General features: G+C 33.2%; 4 protein-coding genes across 10 annotated transcripts; 2 read left to right on the top strand and 2 right to left on the bottom strand.

Moving 5' to 3' along the window:
• Positions 1-2064: 2064 nt before the first annotated feature.
• On the top strand, positions 2065-8937 carry LOC114289496 (thioredoxin-like 3-3). Of its 4 annotated transcripts, none has more exons than XM_082919402.1 (7): positions 2079-2396; positions 3259-3710; positions 3867-3996; positions 5268-5339; positions 7522-7814; positions 8168-8193; positions 8572-8937. In XM_082919402.1, the coding sequence occupies exons 5-7, from the start codon at positions 7650-7652 to the stop codon at positions 8789-8791; spliced, it is 411 nt and encodes a 136-aa protein (XP_082775528.1). In that variant the 5' UTR covers positions 2079-2396; positions 3259-3710; positions 3867-3996; positions 5268-5339; positions 7522-7649; the 3' UTR covers positions 8792-8937. The 4 variants fall into 4 exon arrangements, with proteins under 4 accessions (XP_082775529.1, XP_082775528.1, XP_082775527.1 ...); XM_082919401.1 differs by having other exon boundaries at positions 3246-3710; XM_082919403.1 differs by lacking the exons at positions 8168-8193; positions 8572-8937 and having other exon boundaries at positions 2065-2396; positions 3246-3710; positions 5200-5339; positions 7522-7684.
• A 172-nt stretch (positions 8938-9109) lies between these two features.
• On the bottom strand, positions 9110-18407 carry LOC114289492 (S-adenosylmethionine synthase 2). 4 transcript variants are annotated; one of them, XM_028233238.2, is made up of 2 exons: positions 17994-18407; positions 9110-10591 (listed from the first exon to the last, which is right to left on the bottom strand). In XM_028233238.2, the coding sequence occupies exons 1-2, from the start codon at positions 18092-18094 to the stop codon at positions 9412-9414; spliced, it is 1281 nt and encodes a 426-aa protein (XP_028089039.2). In that variant the 5' UTR covers positions 18095-18407; the 3' UTR covers positions 9110-9411. The 4 variants fall into 4 exon arrangements, with proteins under 4 accessions (XP_028089039.2, XP_028089040.1, XP_082775526.1 ...); XM_028233239.2 differs by having other exon boundaries at positions 18149-18375; XM_082919400.1 differs by having other exon boundaries at positions 9110-10586; positions 17994-18140.
• Positions 12108-16335, top strand: LOC145788724 (uncharacterized). Its single transcript, XM_082919399.1, has 2 exons — positions 12108-15424; positions 15520-16335. The coding sequence occupies exons 1-2, from the start codon at positions 14583-14585 to the stop codon at positions 16136-16138; spliced, it is 1461 nt and encodes a 486-aa protein (XP_082775525.1). The 5' UTR covers positions 12108-14582; the 3' UTR covers positions 16139-16335.
• A 4524-nt stretch (positions 18408-22931) lies between the features above and the next one.
• Positions 22932-24248, bottom strand: LOC145820940 (uncharacterized). Its single transcript, XM_082917607.1, has 2 exons — positions 23287-24248; positions 22932-23179 (listed from the first exon to the last, which is right to left on the bottom strand). The coding sequence occupies exons 1-2, from the start codon at positions 24083-24085 to the stop codon at positions 23151-23153; spliced, it is 828 nt and encodes a 275-aa protein (XP_082773733.1). The 5' UTR covers positions 24086-24248; the 3' UTR covers positions 22932-23150.
• Positions 24249-24512: the final 264 nt, after the last annotated feature.

Raw genomic sequence — 24512 nt, 5'->3', positions numbered from 1 at the left:
TTTACGGGATTTACAGGGAAACATCCTTGATGGTTTAACACGGCAAGTTTCTATAGTTTCTGTGCTACAAGGCGAAGCTTTGGCCTGTCGTTTAGCTTGTCAGCTTGCCTCCTCCCTAAACCTTTCTAGAGTCCAAATCGCAAGCGATAACAAATCGGTAATTCATCTCAGTGTCTCAGAATCTGTCCCTATGTGAGAATGTGCTGCTGTGGTTGCTGATATAAAACTCATGGCACAATCAGGTGATTTCTCCTTTTTGTAGAGGCCACAAGCAGCCAACAAAGTGGCCCATTGGGTGGCTCATCATCATCTTCGGAACAGTCTTCCTCTGGACTGGGTCTCTAACCCACCTCCTAGGCTTGTGGCTTGTCTTGCTTCCGTTTAGTTTATTTTGCTGTGATGGTTCTTTTTTTCTGTTTGTTTTCTTGCTGTGGTGTTTCTAAACTGTCCTCTGTTCAAAAAAAAAAAAAAAAAAATGTCTAGCACTTTCATCATCTAATTATCATCTGACACTTGACTTAAAAATTATAATTCAATATTTTATGGCCTTTTAATCAAGTAATAGATGATGCCTAAATGAAAAAATGGTAAATTACATTGACACCTTTTGATGTTTATATTTATTACAGTTTCTCCTCTCACTTTTTGAAAATTACATCCTCCTCCCTAAGGTTTAAAATTTTATTACAAATTGATCCATGAACTAGTTGACTGTTAAGTCAACTAACAGATTTTATTGATGTCAACAATTTAATTTTTTTAAATACTAATTTTGCCATCACTGGATAAATTACATTAACACCCCTTACATTTTAGAAATTACAATCTCTTCCCTAAGGTTTAAAGTAGCATTACCAATTGCCCCCTTGGTTAGTATTAGTTGGAAAAAAAAATTCATTGAAAAAAAAAATTCAGTGGAAAAAAATTATTTGAAAAAAAAATAATTGAAAATCTTTTTTATTAGTCAAAATTTTAAATTTCTGTTTAAAAACTAACGTAAACCCATTTTTTGAATTTATGTTTTTTTCTCAAATTTACAAACTGAGACAACCATTTATAAATCAAAAAAATTATCAAACAAGTTTTTATAACAATTTTTAAAATTTTTGTAAATATAAATTGAAAATCGAAACAGACCTCAGATAGTAAAAATATTGTAAAATTAACAAATAATTAAATAAGTTACCAACGTAAGAAATGACTTATCAAAATATTCTTAGGTTATATATGGTTTGATTTTTAGAATTTGTTTTTAAAAATTAAAAATTAATTTGGTTAAGAAATAAAAAATAAAAAATAATTACTATTTTTATATAATTTTTATCTTTCGAGTGGTTGTAAATAATTTTTTACAAATTAAATATATTTCTTCATATTTATTTTTATAATTTTTTTTTTTTTTTAAATGTCAGGGGAGAATCCGTATTAAATTGAAACCTCAGAGGGTGTCAATATAATTTACTCTTTAAAGTATTTGTAAAGATTAAGGAAAAATATGTCAATTTAACTTAAAAGTTAACACTCTCAAATAATTAAACTAACAATAAAATGTTAGTGTAATATTTTAAATATGAAAAAAAACTATAATAAACATAAACTCAGAAGTATCAGTGTAATTTATCCATAAAAAAAATACTAGAGGGATTCCACGTCCCCTTGAGACGGTTATCAATTGATAAAATATGAGAGTTTCACACCATGAAATTGGATAAGGGACTGAAATTTAAAAAAAAAGTAATCTATAACATATATAAAAATGATACAACATTGGTGTAACGCAGTGGTGTAACGTTGGTGCTCGGCTATATCTCTCTCGATCCTTAGTAATGTTAGAGATTCTAAATATTTTATTAAAAGTTTTATTAAATGCTTATATGGGTGTAGGACTCACACAGGTTCATGTAGGTTCCACGTGGGTCTCACACCTATGTGAGACATTTGAGCAATGTGGGTCCCACGTAGATCTCATACCCATATGAAACATTTGATAAAATTTTTAATAGAACTTTTAGAAGACATTTGATAAAATTTTTAATAGAATTTTTAGGGTATCTAACATTTTTGTAACAACAATAGCCACGACATCTGCAACCAATTAACCAACCAATCGGAGGCCAACAGCTCTCCCTTCTGGAATCGTGCACAAAACGCATACACCATTATCATCGTTTCAGGAAGACCACAAGCAGCAGGAACCTTCAAGAAGGGATAAGCTGATGACACAACTGATAAGCTCTTCGGGAGTTAAGTGGTGCGATCGGTGGAATGGTGGAAGATCTTCGAGACTTAAGTCGATTTTCAAACTCATCACCGAAACAGAACGTTCAGTATATTTATGGCCATACATCCTGGATTGGTGTATGTTCTATGAGCTGGAACAACCCGCAGAAACTGAGGTGTCTTCCTCCTTTTGTCAATTATGAAATTATTCCTAATTTATCTATTTGGGGCTTCTATTTTTTATCCTCGCAACTGTTTAATTGTGTGTCCACCATGTGCTCGATCATATGACATTGGGCTCTTGGTGAAAGATCTTAGGTTTTTAAGGGTGCTTTGTTTGACAGTATGTATTTGATTTCCTTCATCTGTTGCCCCCAATTCAATTTAATATTTGGCTCAAACTATGTGCTGTCTTTGTTTTGTTGTTCTGCTATAATTTTATCTTGTGCTCACCATGTGTTTGACAATATGCCCAACCCAATAATAACATACTTTTATTGATTGATGATGACACCATTGCTTTTTTATTAGTTTGTTCCCCTTGCCTGGAATAATATTAGTATGCCCAACCCAACTTCTGTCTTTGTTTTGTGTAATTGCTGGGTGGGTATTTTGGGTAAATGGATTAAATTTGTTTGGATTCTAAAAGCAACTTCTGGAGGTAAATTAGGTTTCATCTAAGAAAATGGTCTTCCTTTAGCTTGAAAAATGGTATTACTAAATCCACCAAAAATATTGGTAGATCCTCTTCACAGCAAAAATTATTTTGATCTAGAAGATGAATTTGATCCTCTTGACAGCAATAATATTAGTATATCATTGAAAAACAACAAGATTATGTGTTTTTAAATGTGTACTCTCAAATATTATTGGGAATTGAGAATCAATTTGTGCTATTTGTTTATGTAAATAAGTTTGTTTAGAATTATATCATTCCTTGAGCTATTTATTGGATTTGGATTTGGGCTCTGTTTGTTGAGTAGTTTAGTTTTCTTGAGTTATTTACTTATTTATTTATTTTTTAGTTTTTCCTTGCAGATGTGGGCTGGACACGTGGGCTGCAAATTACCCACCATCTATCTATCCCTCAATTGCTTGGAACCCTCATATGGTTTAGTCAAAGTTTTCCCATTTTGATGATTTCTTTCTTGTTTTTTTGTATGAATTATAATTCTATGTTCTTAAAGTGGTTTGGCAATTGAAATGCTCGAATCCCATTATTGATTGTTTGGTGTTTATTGACATTGGATAAGGTACTCTTCTATATGTTTATTTTGTTATACAAAGCAATTAACTTATTTAGGTTCTTTACATTCATAACATTAACTCTATTTTTACGAATTGTTGCATTTCAAAATTCTGATTAATGAAAGAACTGGAAACTCTATGATGAAACAGAGATTGGGCTGGGATTGACAGCATTTGGCTTACTGTTCTCATTCTTGGGAATCATTTGATTTTTTGACAAGGGACTACCTGCCATGGGAATTGTAAGTAAAACGTTTCTTTCATCATAATGTTATTGCTCAGTTTCTTCCATTACTGAGCATTTTCCATGTGTGTACAAGGAATTTCATGGTTTGTTTGCTCTATGTTTTCTCCATTCAGTGTGTGCACTCATCTCCAATTTTTATTTACCACTCTAGGCCTTGCCTTGTGATGATTGTACAAGGAACTATTTCTTTCGACGTGGGCTTTTTCTTGTTGGTGTTCAAGTGTTTATTGCTTTCATAATAATTACTGAAACAAAGGCACAGATGGATAAAAATGATCAAGGTAAGCTTCTTTTTCTTTTTTCTATTTTCTTTTGTGTGTGTGTGTGTGTGGTTTTTTGTTTGTTGGATTCCTTGAAGCAATTTTACAACCAATAGAATTCAAAGCTACGTAACTCTATATCTAATATTTATTAAAGTTATTATATATGTTCTGTCAATGTTTGTTCTTGTTTTATGGGGCCAAGAAATTTCTTTTTGTATTGTTTGTTGTCTATTTTGCGTTAGAGGAGCAGTTGGAAAATTATTAATTTGCTCAGGGTGGAATGAAAAAAAACATTGAAATGGGAAACAATTGAAAGCCCCATTTGGAAAAGAGCATTTGGGCAAAAGCTACCCCAACTAGCTTTAGGCTAAATATGGAATTCCAGTTTGATTGCATTTCCTAATTCAATTCTTGTGGAAATTAAACAAGCATGGGAATCACTTTCGTTGTTGGTTTCCCAAGTCAGCCCTTTTGCACTTATGGTGTTGATTGGCACTAAAGTACTCTCTTCCCTTATCTTTCTAATTTTTTTTATGCATTCAAGAAATTGGAACGCAAGGTTTAGTTTGATTTGGTTGGGTTTATTTAAGAAATTGCACCGATTGGTTTTTAAACGGCCTTCTTTTGATTGCTTAAGTAGTAGAGTGTGTTTACTTTAATACCAATTGTTTGTTTCTTTGCCATGACTGATTTGGAATACCTAAAAATTTGTATCAGTAGATTTTTTGTTTAAGCCAATAAGGTTTTCCAATAAAGTCAAAATATGATTTTTTTTATTTATTTATTATAGAAATAGGGAAGAAGAAGCCCACATAAGATTGATTAATATTCAAGAGGAGGTAGTTTGAACTATTGATATGTAATGCATTAGAGTGGAGTCCATGGTCTTTTCTTCAATTTGTTTTTTATACATCAATAAATCCTTCTTTTTAATAGTTTTGAGTTAATTCGAAAGTTTCATGATACTTGTTCTGTTGCATGAGTGCATAAGCAGTTTCTCTACAACAATTTATCTTGTTTCTGTATTTTACGAAAATTATGAGATGTACCATTGAAGTATTGTAATGATTATTCAGTGAATGTTCTATCATTCCTATTTTCATGTCTTTGTTTTTCTGTAGTTATACTTCCTTTTGGTGTAATTTTGTTTATTGTATGTTCTGCTTTAGTTTCTATTGTTTATTATTTAATTTTTATCTGCATTATTCTACTTCTTGACAGATAGAAACTGTGACATAAGTTCACTGTTCTTGTGCATGTATATATCCTCGCTCAATGTCTTATTACAGGACGGTATCAATATCTTGGCTGTCAATTATGATTCTCCTGGTGCATGTCCATATCCTTGGCAATTGAAACTTGCAAGTTTGGGCCAACATTTTTTTACTCTCTCTCTCTCTCTCTCTCTCTCTCTCATAGATTATTGTCATTGCAATTTTATTGCATTTATTGAGAAAGAATGCAGAAGCTACATTAGATGTCTTTTTTCTGATCTCTTTATGCTGCTACAGTTAACACTTCTCCAAGAGGGAGGAAGTTGACCCAATTAGCCAACTCAAGCGTTTGGAATTGGTTTCAGGGCTACCCTACTGGAGGCTTATATCTCCGTAATAAGTTTGTTCTTAGAACATATGGTATCTAACAAATTTTAATTTTGGGAATGATTAGATTTTTAACTTTACATTTTTTATTGTGAAGTGTCGTGGCTCAATATGATATTTTAATTTGTTATGTATTCATTCAACTATGTACAAGAAAAAAATTCATATTTTTCAGCTCTAAAGCAAATTATATCAAATCAATGGGGTATATAAGTCAAGAGGGTCAAGCTTTGGTTGGCCAATTATACTGTTCCTTGTGTTCTATATCAAGGCTTCTAATAATTACCTCATTTTTTATTATTTGATTATTCGATCTATATTTTTTTGTCCCCTTTTTCAATTCATACAATAAAGTTTAGAGAATTTAATGACAATTTGTCATTTGTTTGTCTCGTTCTATAATTCCTAGACAATGATAGCGCAATCGTCACGACTTTGTTCGTAGCCAGTGATGGTGCGACGCCCATGCGCGAAGCGTGTAGGGGTCTAAGTAATAATAATAAATAAATAAAAACTACCTTGAAATAATCATTATCATTAAGTATATTCTTGTAAACAAAATTAATGGTCAAAAAAAATTAACGGTAAAAAAGTAATATAAAAGTTGGAGTGCAATTAAAGTGGTATAATTAAAAAAATCTTCTTTATATTGTAACAAACAAAACAAAACATAACCTTAACGATGTCATTCACTATTGGTAACCCTATCAAAAGAAAATAACTAACAAAAGGGCACGTTTCTTGTTTATAATAGATAAATTATAAATATACTTTTTAAAATTTGCTTAAAACATAAATTATTTTTTGTGATTTAGAAAATTATAAATACCTTCTTATTAGAATTTTTTATTTAACAAAATTAATCGAAAATGTGAAATCTTTAATTGTTCACTTATACAATAATAAAATTATCTGAATCATTAATTAAAATAAAATTTTAACATTATTAAAAATTGTTAATTAAATTAATAATTTAATAATAAAAAGACTTATTTATTATAAAATTAAAAACTTTAAAAGGCATAATATAATGTCTAAAATTACATAGAATAATTTATAATTTAAATAAAATTTAAGAAGTGTATTTGTAATTTATTCTTGTTAAAATGATAGTGGGTTGCAGCTGCACACCACTCTTGAACACTAGTACTCAAAATATAAGTAAATTACAAATATATTCAGATTTATTTAAATTATAAATTATTTTTTGTGATTTTAAAAATTACATTATACCCTCTCAAGTTTTTAATTTCATAACAAATGAGTTCTTTTATTAATAAATCATCAAGTTAATTAACAGTTTTTAATAATATTAAAATTTTATTTTAATTAATAATTCAAATAATTTTATTATTATATAGATGAACAATTAAAAATTTTAATTTTTTTATTAATTTTATTAAATATAATTTTTTACACTATAAAAATTAATTTATATTTTAAACAAAACTCAGCCTATTTTTTTGTAATTTACCCTTTTTACAACTAGACCATGAAATCATAAAATCCATGTTTTGTGCTGCTGACCCCCTATACCCCACCCCTCGCTCTCTCTCTCTCTCTCTCTGAGCTCTGTCTGGCGCCTCCATCACCGAGCAGTACCCACCATCTGTAACCCGTAAGTTTTCTCCCCTTGTCGATTTCAATCTGTTTTGACTTGGGAATTCGAATATATCTCTATGTGCATCTCGTTGATTTCTGGGTTCAACTTATCTCAATCTCATTTGATTACCTAATTTTTGTTTTGCTATTTCTGGGTCATGTTGTCTGAGATTCAATGGTATTTGAAAATGAACTGGCAATTTTAAAAGACTTATGCTTACAAACATTTTTATTTGTGGAACTTCATGGGTTAATGAACTTCTGATGGAACCTATGTTGTATAATTTCATGTGGTGGGACTTTACACTAGTAATAATCCTTTTTGTTTTTTGTTTTACAGAGTTTGCAGCATTTAAGTCCTCAAACCGCTCCCAAGTCCCAATCTCCCAGCTCTTCCTGGACATTTATGTTAAACGATTTGCTGGGACCTGAGTTTGGAATGATTAATTAACGACAACCCAAGAAGAAATGGAAGGCGGGGTTGTTTTGGGAGTGAAAGAAGAGAAGGGAAAGAAAGGGTTAGATGGCACAGGTCTGAATTTGCCAGTCAATCGCCACGGCAACCTCAGGAGTGCTTCCAGTGATGAAAACCTCAAGGACATCTTTCACCAAATCAGAACTTCCAAAACCCCTGTAAGCATTTGAACATCAATGAAAGAAACTCAACCTTTCAATTCTGTTCGGTCTACAAATCATTTTGGTTTGTGGGTATTTTTTCATTTGATTCCCTAGACTGATTCCATTTTTTTTTTCCTTTAAAGGTATCTGATTTTGAATTTTCTTGTTGTGTGTGGACTGGGTTTCTTTCTGTTGAATTGACTGTTTGTTACCCTCCAATGGTTCTCCACATTGAATAATGAATTGGGTTTTGTTGTGTTTGCTGATTTTTAATTGACTGAATAGGCATTTGTGTGTATGATGTACGTGCATTATTTATATATAATAATGACTTGAACTAATTCGTGCTTTCGAAAATATGTTTGCAGGCAGTAATCAACTATGGTGCATCTTGGTATGTGAACTGCCTCTTTCTAATATTTGCCAAGTTAAATTTCCACTTTTGAAACAAGTTTCATAAAATGTTTCAACTTGATCTAGTTTACTGTAAACATTGGCTCTCTCTATTTATTGTAGAACAGTTCGATAATTATCAAACATGTAGAACTAAGTTAGAGCTATATAAGTATTTGTATTTGTCATATGTGAACACATGTGACAGACTTCTCAAGAAATGCTGTAGCTTGTATTCTCATTCTACAGTGGACGCATCTTTGTGTGTTTTTATTTATTTATTTATTTTAAATGAGTACAATGCAACTGGGATTGTAAGAACATTTTAGCGTGTCATTTAATGCGTCAAATTTAAGTAATTGTTGGTTTAATGTTGCAGGTGCCGTGTTTGCAGTCAGATCCTCCCCTCATTTTGCCAGTTAAGTAACAAGTTCCCAAAGCTTTCTTTTGTATATGCTGATATTGATGAATGCCCGGAAACAACTCAACATATTCGTTATACGCCTACTTTTCATTTCTACCGAGATGGTGAAAGGGTTGATGAGATGTTCGGTGCTGGAGAAGAGCGGCTGCAAGATCGTCTGTGGTTACACTCTTGAAAACCTACCTCGAGTTTTTCCTTTAAGAACAGATTTCTTTTGTGAATATATTTGCTATGAAAATTCAATCTGTTGAATTTATGTGAAACAATTACATTTTGTCAATGTGTACTAGCCTAAAAGTTCTTTCGGGTTTCATTCTCAAATTCCTTTCTCTTTTGCTCAGTAGTCATGTGGCGTGAAAACAAAAAACAGAAAACGGAAACATCATCAAACAAGCTACTAGTCTAAAAGTTTAGCAATTTGGATGCAATCGATGAGAAATAAAAAGCAATTCAGTTAATTGAAATACTCATCAACATTATCACATCTTCCTCGTTGAAAACTGTTTATATATTAACGGGAACTTAAAATCACAGCAATCAAACAAGTGAGCTGCTGGAAACAACTATTTTGCAAACACAGGAAAAAAAAGAAAAAAAAATTGCAATAAAACACTTTAGGCTCCTAAATCTACAATACGAACACGAAATCCGCACTGCAGTGAAGCCTTTGAAAGAGTGAAATTTAATAGTAAACGTATAGAATGAAACTTATTTATTCTTCCCAACCAAAATGATGGCAACAGGAAGCCCATTTGCAGAGGAAACAAATATTTGCTGCTAATATAATTTGCCAACTCAAGCTTTGGGCTTAAGGATCTTGACAGTCTCCCAAGTAAAATCCGATTCATCACGTCCGAAATGTCCATAAGCAGCAGTCTTCTGGTACCTGAAATTGTCTCCTCTCTTTAGGTCAAGATTGATTGCAATCATTCCTGGCCTGAAATCAAAATTTTCCTTGATCAGAGCCAGTATATCCTTTTCCGGAATCTTCCCCGTCTTGTACGTATCAACAAACACAGACAGCGGTTCTGGCACACCAATGGCGTACGAAACCTGCACAATGCAGCGGCGGGCAAGTCCCGAAGCCACCACACTTTTCGCAGCCTGCCTAACAATATATGCACCACTGCGGTCCACCTTTGTGGGATCTTTCCCAGAGAAAGCCCCTCCACCGTGAGCACCCCAACCACCATAGGTATCGATAATAATCTTCCGGCCGGTGAGTCCCGCATCTCCATGTGGCCCACCAATGACAAATCGACCTGATGGGTTGAGGTGGAAGATGGTCTTATCATCCAGATACTGGGCAGGGATGACGGGTTTGATTACGTGCTCTTTCAAATCTTTCGCAATTTGGTCATTTGTGACGGTCTCATCATGTTGGGTTGAGATGAGAACAGTATGAACTCTAATGGGGACCATGGCTCCACCATCATTCCGGTACTCAACAGTCACTTGGGTCTTACCATCTGGCCTTAGCCAAGGGCACGTCTTGTTCTTCCTCACCTCTGTGAGCTTGGCACCGAGCTTGGTTGCAAGGACATGAGTCAGAGGCATGAGTTCAGGTGTTTCATCAGTGGCATAGCCAAACATGTGGCCTTGGTCACCGGCTCCAATTTCCTCGGGCTTCTTGGTTAGGTGACCATGAACACCCTGTGCAATGTCGGGGCTCTGTTGTTCAATGTTGACGAGGACCTTGCAGTGATCAGCATCGAGGCCAACATCAGGAGAGGTAAAACCAATACCTCTGCAAGTATCGCGAACTATCTTCTCATAATTTACTTTAGCCTTAGTTGTGATCTCACCAAAGACCATCACCATGTTAGTTTTTGTGCAGGTTTCACAAGCAACTTTGCTTTCCGGATCTTGTTCAAGGCAAGCATCCAAGATGGCATCGGATACTTGATCACAGAGCTTGTCAGGGTGGCCTTCATTGACAGATTCCGAGGTGAAGAGGAAACTATCCATATCTAGACTGATGAAGATAATTAACTGGTGTTAGTTCTTTGTAATTAAACATGGAATCACTAAATATTGATGAAGAATGGATCCCACATGACATGCTTAAATAACATACATACAGAATGCAAAAAGAATAGCATAGTGAAAATTATTTCATCAGCTTACTGGTGAAAAAGACTCTTATTGAACAAACCAGTCCTAGATACAATGATCCATTAGTCCAAATCCCCAAAGCTTTAGTCAACACAAAAAATTATTATAGAAAATAAATCTCTAAGAAGCACGAATATGGACATGGGATACAACATTTGACATGTCAACATGACAATTTTCTAAGAAAATCAAGACACGAGACAGCAACAACACAATGACAAATAAATATAATATTTTTATATATACAAGAAAATAATATTACTTCATTTTTACTTTATAAATATATCATATCAAAATAGTAAGAAATCATTTTTCACATTCTATATATTGAAAAAGAAGTGTGAACAAAAAATTCTTATATCTATTAACAAAAAAAGTCAAAATTTTAGGTTTTAAATTTCTTGAAGTTGCTAGAGGGGTTGTATACCGAGAGTTTTGTACTCCTAATCTATGTTACATGGCTCGATATGAGTATGTAGTGTGAGTGTGTATTCAAGTATCAGATCTTCATAAATTTAAATCTTTGGATCTTGAGATACGTATCTAAAATTGGATATAGGTATGGAGACACGTCATATACACATACATATTGCATATTATATAATTTTCTCAGATGAAATGTCGTAAGTTATATAGAAATAAATTTGAAATTGGATAGGATTCAGAAATATGTTCTATATCTAATTAATGGGAGAGGCTAAAAATCTTGCTTTGTTAGCAAATGTGAGTTTCTTCTTTTCATATATATTGTAACAAATTAAAGGATCCATATGTCTAAATTGGGTACGAGTGTCGGACACATATCCCACACCTTTAGCCATGTCATATCCGGTGAACACGGGTTCTATGGGGAAATAGAAGAGTCCATATAACATGGCTCCTAATTTTGTTTCTATCCAAGTTCCACTTCTATCCAAAAAAAATAAAATAAAAAAATTGTCAAAGTTAAAAAGCTTATGAGACTAATAGTTATTACACCCACACTGTTTTGATTTTAATCATAGACTCCCAATATATTTTTTTGCGATGTCACATAAGAGACGGACAAATGTGTCCCCGACAAGCACCCAAAAGCATGTCCGATTTGAAACAAAATTAAAAAATAATAATAAGGCACATCTGGATTTGCGTGTGACAAATATCAATAGTGCCCAATGAGTGTTAGTGTCCAACATCTTCCTAACAGTGTCTATATTTCTTTGAAAATTGTTTTTCATGAAACATTAGATCATCTAGGACTAGGACTAGACATTTTATTGTTTTGAATGCTCAGAAAACAAACACCTACTCAAAGGGAACTTACGCAATGAAACATATTGCACCATTCAGATTTTAAAATAAAAAAGAAAAGCAAAAACTTCTAATAAAATTTGCAGGGGGAAAGAAGAAGATGATGCAAATGAAACCCACTTTTCTTCTACGGTTAACATGGAGGAAAAGGAAACAAGAGGAAAATTCAGGGGAGAATTTTTTATTGCAGATGGGTGTGATTGTAGGAAAGTTAAAAATATGATGCTTCCCATAATATTACCAATAGATAAATAAATTGAGAAATTTCATTAGCCTCTTCTATTGTTTCCGTCAACAAATTTAAGATGTAAATATAAGAAAAACGTTATCTGTCCTTTCCCCACATTTTTTAGAATCAAAAAGAGTCCAAATAAACAACTATACTACAATCACACTCATCTCTATGGAATGGGATTATGCACTACTCTCATAGGGTATGCGAGCCCCAAGATGGAAAAATTATTAGGTATTTCAAGGTAACACATGTTTTTGCCACCAGCTAATCGCTAATTGACATGTCTCCAAATGGTTCTCTATGCCTCAATACAAAATCATGGCACCCTACCCCTCCGCCAATCACAACCTTGTGGGCACCACCAAACCATATCAGAAGATCACTTGGCCATGTTTGTTTGGCTCTTTGGAAAGGGGGATTGGACTAACAGTCCGTAGAACTCACTTAAAGAGTTTTTGGTTGGTGATATGAGTAAGGAAATCAACTATTCATTTGATTAGTAATCCTCCCATGTGGTAGGACCTTAGTTGCACGAAGCGGGAGCGGGGATGGAAGCGAGAGCGGGGAATCGTGAGCCGATAAAAGTTTCTTAGGTTGGGAGCGTCTCGGGAAGCGGTAATATATATATATATATTTTAATGCACATTAGAAGTTTTTTTATAAATATTTTTATTTTAATATACATTAATTATTTATTTATTTATTATATTTTTTAAATAATGTATTATTGTCCATGAAGCACGGACACCTCTCCGAGGGCTCCGTACCAGTGTCAGACACATGTCTGACACGGACACGCGTCGGACACGCGGTGGACACGTGTCCGACACGCATGGGAGAGTGTCCCATTTTTTTTTAATTTTTTTACATCTGGACACATTTTGGACACGTTTGGGACACGCGCTGGGGCAATTTCACAGTTTACTAAAATTTTTTGGGGTCAATTTGAAAATAACCAAAAACATATCAAATTTGCCCTAATCTCTATTCGCCCTAATCTCTTCGAATCGACTATGGAATAGAAGATAAACAGCTGAGAAAGAGAGAAAGAGAGAGGACCTGACTTCGTCGTACGTCGTCTCTCGTCGATCGTTGCTCCTCGTCGGTCGTCTGTCGTCAGTCGGCGATCTTCTTCGTGCGATCTTCAGTCGATTTGCTGCTTCGTTAAGGAAGGTACGACTCTTCGATCTTCTTCGATCGCTCCCTCTCTCTTCGATAGCTCCTCTCTCTCTATCTCAGCCTCTTCTTTCTTTTATTTCTCTCTTCGATAGCTCTCTCTCTCTCTCTCTCTCTCTCTCTCTCAGCCTATTCTTTCTTTCTTTTATTTCATTTTTTTCCTTTTATTTTGATTTTGATTCTGATTTTTATTTTATTTTTTTCTTTTATTTTTTTTCTTTTATTAATTTAATTTTTTCTTTTCTTTTTCTTTAATTCTGATTCTGATTTTGTTTTATTTTATTTTTTCTTTTCTTTTATTTTTTTTATATTCTGATTTTATTTTTTCTTTTCTATTATTTGAGGATATAATTTTAATAATGTATGTTTATTAATTTTATTATAGGGACCAATTATTAATTCTGAAACAATGGCTACAGGTGGTAGTTCTAATGATATACCTGATGATGATTTTGATGAGAATAAACCATTGTGGAAGTATATAACTAAATTAGCAAAACCTGGGGAAGGAGGAGGAAATTGCCAATTACAATGTAAATTTTGTAATAATACTTTCAAAGGTTCATATACAAGAGTAAGGGCACACTTGTTAAAACTCCCAGGCAGGAAAGGGAATTGGTGCTTGTAAGAAAGTGACAAGTCAAAAACTTTCACAACTACAAAATGAGAATGATGCTGCTAAGCTGAGAATTAAAAATGCTCTTCCCAAAAATGTACCATTGCCTCCTTCCACTGTATCAGTGGGTAGTAGTTATGCTTATGAATCAAAGAAGAGGAGAACATGTGAGAGTGGGAGTGGGAGTGGGAGTGCGCCTGGGAGTGGGAGTGGAAGTGCTATTGAGAAAGCATTCAACTTGAAGGATAGAGAGCAATTGCATTTTGAAATTGCTAGGATGTTCTACTCGGGGGGGTACCTTTTAATCTTGCAAGAAATCCTTACTATGTTAGCTCTTACATATTTGCTGCAAATCATAATATTCCTGGATATTTGCCTCCCGGTTATAATTTGTTACGAACCACATAACTTCAAAAAGAGAGGGCAAACATTGATAAATTATTGCAACCAATTAGGGGCACATGGAAGGAAAAAGGGGTGAGCATTGTTAGTGATGGTTGGAGTGATTCTCAAAGGAGGCCTTTGATTAATTTTATGGCAGTGAGTGAAAGTGGGCCTATGTTCATTAAAGCAGTTGATTGTACTGGAGAAACTAAAGACAAATATTTCATTGCAAATTTGATGAAAGAAGTGATTAATGAGGTTGGGCCAAGTAATGTGGTTCAAGTCATCACGGATAATGCTCCTAATTGTAAGGCAGCCGGACAACTCATTGAAGCTCAATTCCCTCATATTCTATGGACTCCTTGTGTGGTGCACACATTAAATCTAGCTTTGAAAAATATTTGTGCCGCAGAGAATATTGAGAGGAATGAAGTCACATATGAAGAATGTAGTTGGATAACTGATATTGCCAGAGATGGTTTGATGATTAAGAATTTTATCTCTAATCGCTCAATGCGATTGGCTATGTATAATGAATTTGTGTCATTGAAGTTGCTTTCGGTTGCCGAAACACGATTTGCCTCCACAATTGTTATGCTCAAGAGGTTAAAGCTTATAAAACGTGATCTTCAAGCAATGGTAATTAGTGACAAGTGGAATTGCTATAGAGAGGATGATGTTGGGAAGGCAAAATTTGTGAAAGAAAAGATTTTGGATGATGTGTGGTGGGATTACATTGATTATATTCTTTCCTTCACGGGTCCTATATATGACATGCTTAGGGCTTGTGATACGGACAAACCTTGCCTTCACTTAGTATATGATATGTGGGACTCAATGATAGAGAAAGTGAAGATGTCAATTTATAGGCATGAAGGGAAAAGAATAGATGAGGAATCTACATTTTACAATGTGGTGCATCAAATTCTCGTGGATTGTTGGAATAAAAACAATACTCCTCTCCATTGTATGGCACATTCATTGAATCCAAAGTAAGTACCACATTTAAATTTGTTTTACATATTTCATTTTAATGGACTTATCTAGTCTTTCTTGAAATAATTATTTTTCCTATTTTGGATTGTAGGTATTATAGTGATGAGTGGCTCCATGAGGATCAAAATAGAGTTCCTCCACATAGGGATGAAGAGGTGACACGTGAGAGGAACAAGTGTTTTAAGAGGTATTTTGAAGATATCACGGAGCGAACCAAGGTGATAACTGAGTTTGGAAAATTTTCGGGTTATGTTGAAGCATTCTCAGAGTATGATTCCATTCATAATAGGTGGCACATGGATCCTTATACTTGGTGGTGTGCATATGGTGCATATGCACCATCTCTTCAAAAACTAGCTTTGAGATTGCTTGTGCAACCTGCCTCTTCATCTTGTTGTGAGAGAAATTGGAGTACTTACTCCTTTATTCACTCAGTGAGAAGGAACAAGATGGTCCCTCAACGTGCGGAGGATTTGGTGTTCATTCATAGCAATCTTCGTCTTTTATCAAGGAGGAGCTCCCAATACTTGCAAGGAGAGACAAAAATGTGGGATATTGCTGGAGATAACTTTGACTCACTTGATGATATTGGAATGCTTGGGATAGCTAACCTCTCACTTGATGAACCGGCTATGGAGGCGGTCCTATTTACAGATGAAGGAGAAGATGGAGGCGGTGGTGAAGATGTTGTAATAGTTTCCTCTACTTAGGTTGATATTTATGGATTTTGTAATAGTTGTTGGTACATTGGATAATTTTATATTTTGTGGTTTGATTTTCATGCATTTTGTAACAAATGATGGTTGGTAGCTTCGAATGACATGTTATGTATTGATGGAATGCTATTTTATGTTAATTGCGAACGATATATATGATGTTAAATCAATTAAATGTTTATTTTTTATAATTTTAATAGTGTTATTTTGTATATTTTATTACCTTTATTTGATTTTTTTTAATAATTTTATGACATATAATAAATAAAATTAATTATATATATTGAACGTGTTCCCGGCGTGTCGTGTCCCCTATTTTTTGAAAATTTGCGTTTTTGCGTGTCCGTGTCGTGTCGTGTCCGTGTCATGTCGCGTGTCCGTGTCCGTGCTTCTTAGATTATTGTTAATTTATTTTTTTATTTTTAATTGATATATATTATAAATAAAAAATTATAATAAATAAGGAATAATAAATTATGTTAAAATAAATAAAAAGAAAAATTAGATATTTTATTTTATAATTTTTTTTATTATATATGGTATAATTAGATTTCTTTTAAATAATTGGATGATTTATTTTATTTATTATATGTTAAAAAGTTAAGAAATAATAATTTATAAAAATTATTATTATATATGATATTTTAAGAAATAATAGTTAAATATTTTTTTATTACATATATAATATATGATAAATTATATTTATTATATATATTATATATGATAAATTATATATATTATATATTATATATGATCTAGACAAAGAGAGAGTGAAGAGAACAACGAACAGAGATGAAGAGGGAGAGAAGCGAAGACGAAGAGAGAGAGAGAGAGAGTGACGAAGACGATCGAGAGAGTGACGAAGACGATCACGAGAGTGAAGAAAATGATCGAAGCCCTTTCTCCTCTCATGTCGACGTCGAAGGTTAGGGTTTCTCTCTCTCTCTCTCTCTCTCTCTCTCCCCCCTTTACAATCCCATCTTGAACTAAATCGCGTTTCTCTCTCCATAGAAACGCGATTCTTACACGTTTCTTTCTAGGAATCGCAGAATCGCGATTCTTATTGTGAATCGCCACCTAGTTGCACGATTCCTGTAACTAAGGGTAGGACTAACAAAGCCGTGAGAAAGTTCGGAATAGAAATTAAGCAACGAGATTAGTGAATTTTGAAAAATATATTTTTAGAACAAAAAAATAATTATAATATTAAAAAAATACTAAAAATTAAAAAATATTAATTTTATATATTAATACTATCTATATCTGTAGTATTACTAATCCGGTGGAATACAAACAAGCACTCTCTATCCTACATCTCTAACCTAATACCACCGCTACACTAATAATCTCATCACCCAATCTCACCATACTCTTAATCCCCTCCCCTCTATCATATATGATCAATAATCCCTGCAAATTTTTCTTTTTTTCATTATATATATATATATATATATGTTTCATCTACAATTATTTATAGTCTCAATAATTATCAATAAAATAAAATCAAATAAAGAATCAAGAGACGCCATCACACAAAAGTTCAAAATGCCAAGCTAAAATCTTTACATGCATGTGTATATGATTAGACAGAGAATGAAATGTTAATCATCCCTAAACTAATAAAGATATGTAATTTAACTAATTTCAAACGAAGAAATGAAAAACAAGCAATGAAGATCAGCCGAAGTATCTATGATCACATAACTAGATCTAAAACAAACAATCACCAATCAATCAATCCTCCATTACGATGCCGGAAAAAGAAAAAAGCCAATGAAGAAGATTCATTATTTAGATCTGAATCGAACGAATGGACATAGATCTAAATCTGTAATCAATCGATGCGTACCTGTGTAAAAGCAGAGATTTGAAAACAGAGAGAGAGAGAGAGAGAGAGAGAGAGAGAGAGAGAGAGTAGAGATATATATGGTTGATAATCTGTATGTACATATAGGGGGATGCTCTGCTTTCTCTCTTTTCCTCAGCGAGGGAAAAACTGCATACCTTTCGTTTCGGGTCCCACTTTAGGTTAATCAGGTACGGCGAAGACCATGGTGATCCAGTGGTCGCACTCGTATCCTCAAATTAACGGCGAAGATCAGGGATAATCTAATACTTTAGTATTTTAATTTTTGAATCTGCCACGTTTAGGTTAGTTACAATGGCCTGAGGGTTGTTGAGACGCAGACGTTGATTAAAATATAAATAACAATGATAGAGACTTCTTCGAGACATTACAATACTTAAAATGATTCACACTATTTATGGTGTGGACTCTATACAGAGATGAGTGGCTTTATACATCATAAGTGGTTTGGATTATTTTGAAAGTGGTAAGGTGTCTAACAAAGATGGTCTCACTCATTTTCTAAACATAAATTGTCTCTTTTAATTTTGTAAATTATATTCTAATTATATAATAAATAATTTTTTTTAATAAACTATTAAATCCATTAATATTTTTTAATAATATCAAAAATATATTTTAATTAACAATTCAGATAATTTTATTGTTATATAGGAGATTAGTTAAAATTTTATTTTTCTTGTTAATTCTGCTAAATTAAAAAAATTGACTAGGAGATATATGTAATTTCTAAAATCACAAGGACAATCCATATTGTAAGCAAACTTTAAAGGAAATTCTATTTCCACACACCATTTATTCTCTATCAACACACTAATAAAAAAAAAAATTATTACATTTTTGTCCTAAAATGAAACTACCAAAATACTCCTTTCTCCTTCAATCAAACCCTAACCCTCAATTAAAACCCTAGTCACTACCTACTACTAGTAACCATCGACAACAATTAAAAATAAAGAATATAAGCGTGGTTGGAGTTGTAGAACCAATTATTTGTGAAACATTGTAGAAGTCTAAGAAAATATTATGAGATCTATTTTATACTTTACGTAATATGTCTTTGTAATTCTATATATCGTCTGCCAAACACTGTTTTGGATTATCACATGGAAGGATTGGTAATTGATAAGCATAAAAAGGGAGCATGGGATGTGGTATTAACCGTTGGCTATGTGAAGAAATCACATGGGCATTTGTTAGTTCAGAAGAAGGAAAAGCACTTTGTTTCTCGATAAAATAGTGTAGATATAACTTTTCTTTAGTGATCTATTGGCATGCTTAAGGTAAGTAAAAAGAAACATGTAACTAAATTTAGTAAATTATTACTGGCGAGATAGTTGTTGGTTAGGGTTAGAGTTTAGAAGATGAAGAAGATAAGGGTGTGCACACATTTTTTATTAAATTGGTATATTTGGAATATGGAGTGTGTGGATTGAGATAAATACCTAAAAATCAAATTATTAAGTGAGTGGAGTAAGAAAAGATGTGCATGAAGACAATGTGGTGTGGAAATAGAATTTTCCAAACTTTAAGGGTGCATTTGATTTGGGGATAAGGAGAGGAGTATTTACTATTTGGATTGTAATTCATTGGAAGTGGATAATTTGACATTTATTTTTTTTTTAAATCTGTCGAACATAGAGTCCGACCGGACTCCTTATCTCCCATATATGGGATTATACTGTCCAAGGGGGGGGTGTGGGACAATTTTCATAGGATTATTTACTGTTAAGATTAGGTGGTGAAATGACCATTTTAACCATCTACAATTTAATCATGTATTATATTTAGTAAATTTTAATAAAATTTAGATGTCTCAATTTAAAAATAAAATTATTTTATTTAACTTTTTATTGATGTTTTATTTATTTAATCTTTTTAAATAATTTTTATAGATATTTTATTGATGTTTTATTTATTTAATATTTTAAAATAATTTTTATAAATATTTTATTGATGTTTTATTTTAAAATTTTGTTTATATTTTATTTAATTTCATTATTTAAATTTTAATAGATGTTTTATTTAATTTCATTATTTAATTATTATTATTTTTTAAAATAAATTTATTTAAAATTTTAATAAAAAATAACATATATTTTTATTGATATTTTATTTATTTAATTTTTTAAAAATAAATTTATTTAATTGTAAAAAAATAAAACAAAATAAATTTTTATTTAATCTAGCTAAAAATAATTAAAATATTAAAGATATGTTTAATATTGCTATTACTTAGTAAATAATTGAAAAATAGTCTTTTGTTCATTTATCTTATCCAATCCATCCAACCAAACGTTGGATTGACTAAAAATAATCCTTTCCAGACATCTAATCTGATAAAAAAACAAACACGGGATACATATCTAATCCAACCAAATAGTTCAGGGGATTCACAGTCTCAGGACTCAATTTAAAAAAAAAATTAAATATTTAGAAGAGCCATTGCATATATTACAAATGGTTGGTAGATCCATATACATATGAAACGGATATGGAAGAGCAACAATGCTCAAAGTGGTAGAAGCAATTTCAAGCAAATAAAAAAGGTCATGGAATAGAAACATTACCAGTCAAAAAAAAAGTATACCAAACAACGCCTTTGCTTTGATGCTTTTATTTCAACAGTGATTAGAGAAGAAAAATGTACGGTGAAAAGAACATACAGTAATATTATATTTGGTTGGAAAAGTTAAGAAGAGATTTAGAAAGGTAAATAGAAAAAGTATGTGAAAGTAGGTGAAATGTCAATATATTTTTTTTATATTCCGTCTAACTTTTTTCTTTCTCTTTTCAAATTTCTTTCCAAATTCTCTAATCAAACACAATGTAAAACAATTACACGGCGAATAGAGAAAGTAGAGGAGACAGAAGAGAGGAATAATTTGTGTAGTGGGCAAGCAATACGAATCACTATGTGGCCTACTATTATATTTACCATTGACAACTTTTTATAACTGATAGAGAAGTAAAATACATATAGAATTATGTAGTTCTTGTGAGCTCTTTTGCATATAAAAATTATGCGACAAATGTATTCATGTCAACTTAAGTATGAAATTTTCTTCTATAAGTGTTAATCTAACAATTAACAACTAACATTTGCCGATAGTACTTCACCATTGTTTAGTAAAGGGGCCCAAGTCCATAGTATTCAGCCCAGAAAAAACATGCAATTCAAGTATGAGTGTAGCTCAAGCCAGAATGGGCCCTAAGATTAGACACAATAACACAAAGGTCCATTGTTAGCAGGGTGTAGGGAAAGCCCATCCCATTAGTATGGGCTCAAATCATAGTGCAAAAGTAAGATTGATTGAATTCCAAAAAAAACAAAAGAAAAAGAAAAAAACAAGGTAAAAAAAAAAGCTGAAAAGGCCCACCATTGTAGGGCCGCAGCCCAAGATCACACAGAGGGCAAGCCTCGACCTACACTCATTTTGATTTTTGGACTTAGCTTAAAATTTTAGGCTTAATCAGGCCCATGTAGCTTCCTGCCATGTGTAAAATAACCAATTATCTAGTACGTCACGACGCCTATATATTAGTAGTATGTTGTTTTAATTGTATAGCGGTAGAATAATGTTTTAGAGCATTAAATTGGGAGTTCTAGAGCATTATTAATGATGTGGCACAGTGGTCCCCACCAAAGTGATGTGATGTTTTGGCTTGAGTGTTTTTTTTTTTTTTTTTTTTTTTTAAGCTCATTAGAGCTATTAGTGGTCCAAAAATTAATGGGATGAATCACCACTCATAATGTTATATTATTACTTTTATTTATTTTTTTCTAATATTTTAGACAAAATAATTATGTGTTTCTTTATTATAAAATGGGCACAGAGTTACGTTGGGATTACTCCTGCTTCCTCCTCAAAGACAATGTCTCTAACTGGATTTCTCCCCCCAAACTCAACATCCTCAAAAAATGTTGCAATTCCCGTCTCAAATATTGACCTATTTGTGGGATCATAAAACTTGTAACCCCGTGATCGTTCGGCATAGCCAATAAAGTAGCTGCTAATGGTTTTAGAATCCAATTTTCGTTCATGAGGTTTATAAGGCCTCGCCTCAGCAAGACACCCCCACACATGCAAATGTTTTAGACTAAGCTTTCGCCCAACCCAAAGCTCATAAGGTGTTTTTGCAGCTGCTTTAGTTGGCACCCGATTTAAGATATAAGTTGCTGTCTTTAGAGCCTCACCCCAGAGGGACTCTAGTAAAGTAGAATGACTGATCATACTTCTTACCATATCCTTAAGAGTCCAGTTTCGTCTCTCAGATACACCATTCATGCTAGGTGATCCTGGCATGGTGTATTGTGGGACGATTCCACATTCCTCCAGGTATTTTGCAAACGGTCCTGGACGTTGTTCACCTGATCCATCATATCTGCCATAGTATTCACCACCACGGTCAGACCTGACACTTTTAATCCGTTTGTTGAGTTGTAACTCAACTTCGGCCTTAAATCTTTTGAATACGTCCAAAGACTGTGATTTCTCATAGATAAGAAATAGATACCCATATCTGGAATAATCATCTATGAATGTGATAAAATATTGTTGACCATTCCAAGACACCATAGGGAATGGGCCACAAATGTCCGTATGAATTAGTTCTAAGACATCTGTAGTCCTATGGGCACCATATTTATTTATTTTGGTTTGTTTTCCCTTGATACACTCAACACAGACATCAAAATCTGAAAAATCAAGAGAGTCCAAAATTCCATCAGACACAAGGCGCTCAACTCTAGATTTAGAGATGTGACCTAGGCGTTTGTGCCATAATGAGGCTGAATTTTCCTTAGTTAATTTACGCTTTGTACCTCGTGATTCCACGTGCAATGTTGCATTATAAGATGCAATAGTTTCGAGCAAATATAGATTATCAAACACATTAAGTAAACCGGTACCAATAACATTGGAATTAATAGACATACTAAACTTCATATTTCCAAAAGAACAATAATATCCCAATTTGTCCAATACAGAAACAGAAATTAAATTTCGTCTAAAGGACGGTACAACAAAAGTGTCTAATAAATCCAAATAATAACCAGTTTTCAGTAATAATCTAAAGTGCGCTATTGCCTGCACTTCTATTGACTTGCCATCACCCACAAAGATGTATCTTTCAGCATCAGTTGGCTTTCGGTAGTTCAGGCAACCCTGCATAGAAACACATATGTGAGTAGTAGCACCAGAATCTACCCACCAAGTGTTTCTTGGTACTGAAGCTAAATTTATTTCAGAACAGACCAAAACATGAAATGGACCTTTCTTTATACGCCAGGCGACGTATTTGGCACAATCCTTCTTTCTGTGTCCGGGCTTGCCACAAAAGAAACAACCATCCTGCGTTTTCTGTTTCTTTGGTTCCGGACCCTGAGGAATAGCAACTTCCTTTCCCTTATGCGTTCTTTTGCCCGTATGCTTGGAGGTGCTTGCTAGATGAGCACTTTCAGTCCTTTCTTGCTTCAATCTCTCTTCCTCTTGCACACAAAATGAAATGAGCTCATTGAGAGTCCATTTCTCCTTCTGGCAGTTATAACTGACCTTAAATTGGTTAAATTGTGCGGGAAGAGAGATGAGAACTAAATGCACGAGCAAATCATCAGATAGGTCGAGCTTTAGTGCCTTAAGTTTTGAAGCAAGACGAGACATTTCCATGATGTACTCGCGAACATTACCCATGCCTTTATACTTTATTGAAATCAAGCTTGCTAAAAGCGTGCTTGTTTCAGCCTTATCGTTTTTAGCAAAACGCTTTTGAATTTCTAAAAGAAATTCACCGGCAACGGTAACATCCTCTGTTATTGCACCCCGAAAAACTTCTGGAATCCCACGCTTCATGATTATAAGACTTAGCCTGTTAGAACGATCCCACTTTTCAAAGTACACAGTTTCCTCAGGAGTACTTTGTGTAGTGAGAGCATTCGGTTTTGGCATCCTTAATGCCAAGTCTATGTCCATGCAGCCGAGAACAATCAATATGTTCTCTTTCCAGTCCTTAAAGTTTGTTCCATTTAACATTGGAACATTGTTCATGTTGGCAGAGATTGAAGTAGTCGACATTAAAGCTAAATCGAAAAGAAAATAAAAGGAATAAACAATTATACTCACATTAAGTTACCAAACAGATAATCTCTAAATAAATTAATTTAATGACAACATCTCAAAATACCTAGCACAACATTAATACCAAACCTTTGGGTAGTGATATTAACTGTAAGTGGTATTCTTGTTGTAATGATCAAACATTGACAATAAGTTATGCCAAATAACAAATTTATCTTTTGATGGATTTATTATTCACATTAGGTTTCCTTGACAATTGGCACATGTTTATCACCACAAAATGTGTGTGTAATTCTGCTAAGTCTTAATCATGTCTTTGGACCGATAAATACCCGCATGAGATACACAGACATGAATTTCAAAACATTCCATATAAAACAATTTAGATAAGAGAGATCACTTTTGTGACATCTTGTTTGAATTG

Source organism: Camellia sinensis, chromosome 3, assembly GCF_055761805.1.
Source record: "Camellia sinensis isolate YWXY chromosome 3, ASM5576180v1, whole genome shotgun sequence".
NCBI classification, from domain to species: Eukaryota; Viridiplantae; Streptophyta; class Magnoliopsida; order Ericales; family Theaceae; genus Camellia; species Camellia sinensis.
This window is presented reverse-complemented; position numbering and strand designations above follow the sequence as displayed.

Excerpts from the sequence above, each read along its gene's own strand:
- LOC114289496 (XM_082919402.1), top strand. The coding sequence starts at position 7,650 with ATGGAAGGCGGGGTTGTTTTGGGAGTGAAAGAAGAGAAGGGAAAGAAA. Across the intron at positions 7,815-8,167 it reads TCAGAACTTCCAAAACCCCT|GCAGTAATCAACTATGGTGC; the intron begins GTAAGCATTTGA and ends ATATGTTTGCAG. Across the intron at positions 8,194-8,571 it reads ATCAACTATGGTGCATCTTG|GTGCCGTGTTTGCAGTCAGA; the intron begins GTATGTGAACTG and ends TTAATGTTGCAG.
- LOC145788724 (XM_082919399.1), top strand. The coding sequence starts at position 14,583 with ATGGCAGTGAGTGAAAGTGGGCCTATGTTCATTAAAGCAGTTGATTGT. Across the intron at positions 15,425-15,519 it reads GCACATTCATTGAATCCAAA|GTATTATAGTGATGAGTGGC; the intron begins GTAAGTACCACA and ends TTTGGATTGTAG.
- LOC114289492 (XM_028233238.2), bottom strand. The coding sequence starts at position 18,094 with ATGTACATACAGATTATCAACCATATATATCTCTACTCTCTCTCTCTC. Across the intron at positions 10,592-17,993 it reads AAATCTCTGCTTTTACACAG|TCTAGATATGGATAGTTTCC; the intron begins GTACGCATCGAT and ends TATCTTCATCAG.
- LOC145820940 (XM_082917607.1), bottom strand. The coding sequence starts at position 24,085 with ATGTCGACTACTTCAATCTCTGCCAACATGAACAATGTTCCAATGTTA. Across the intron at positions 23,180-23,286 it reads CGCCTGGCGTATAAAGAAAG|GGTTGCCTGAACTACCGAAA; the intron begins GTCCATTTCATG and ends GTTTCTATGCAG.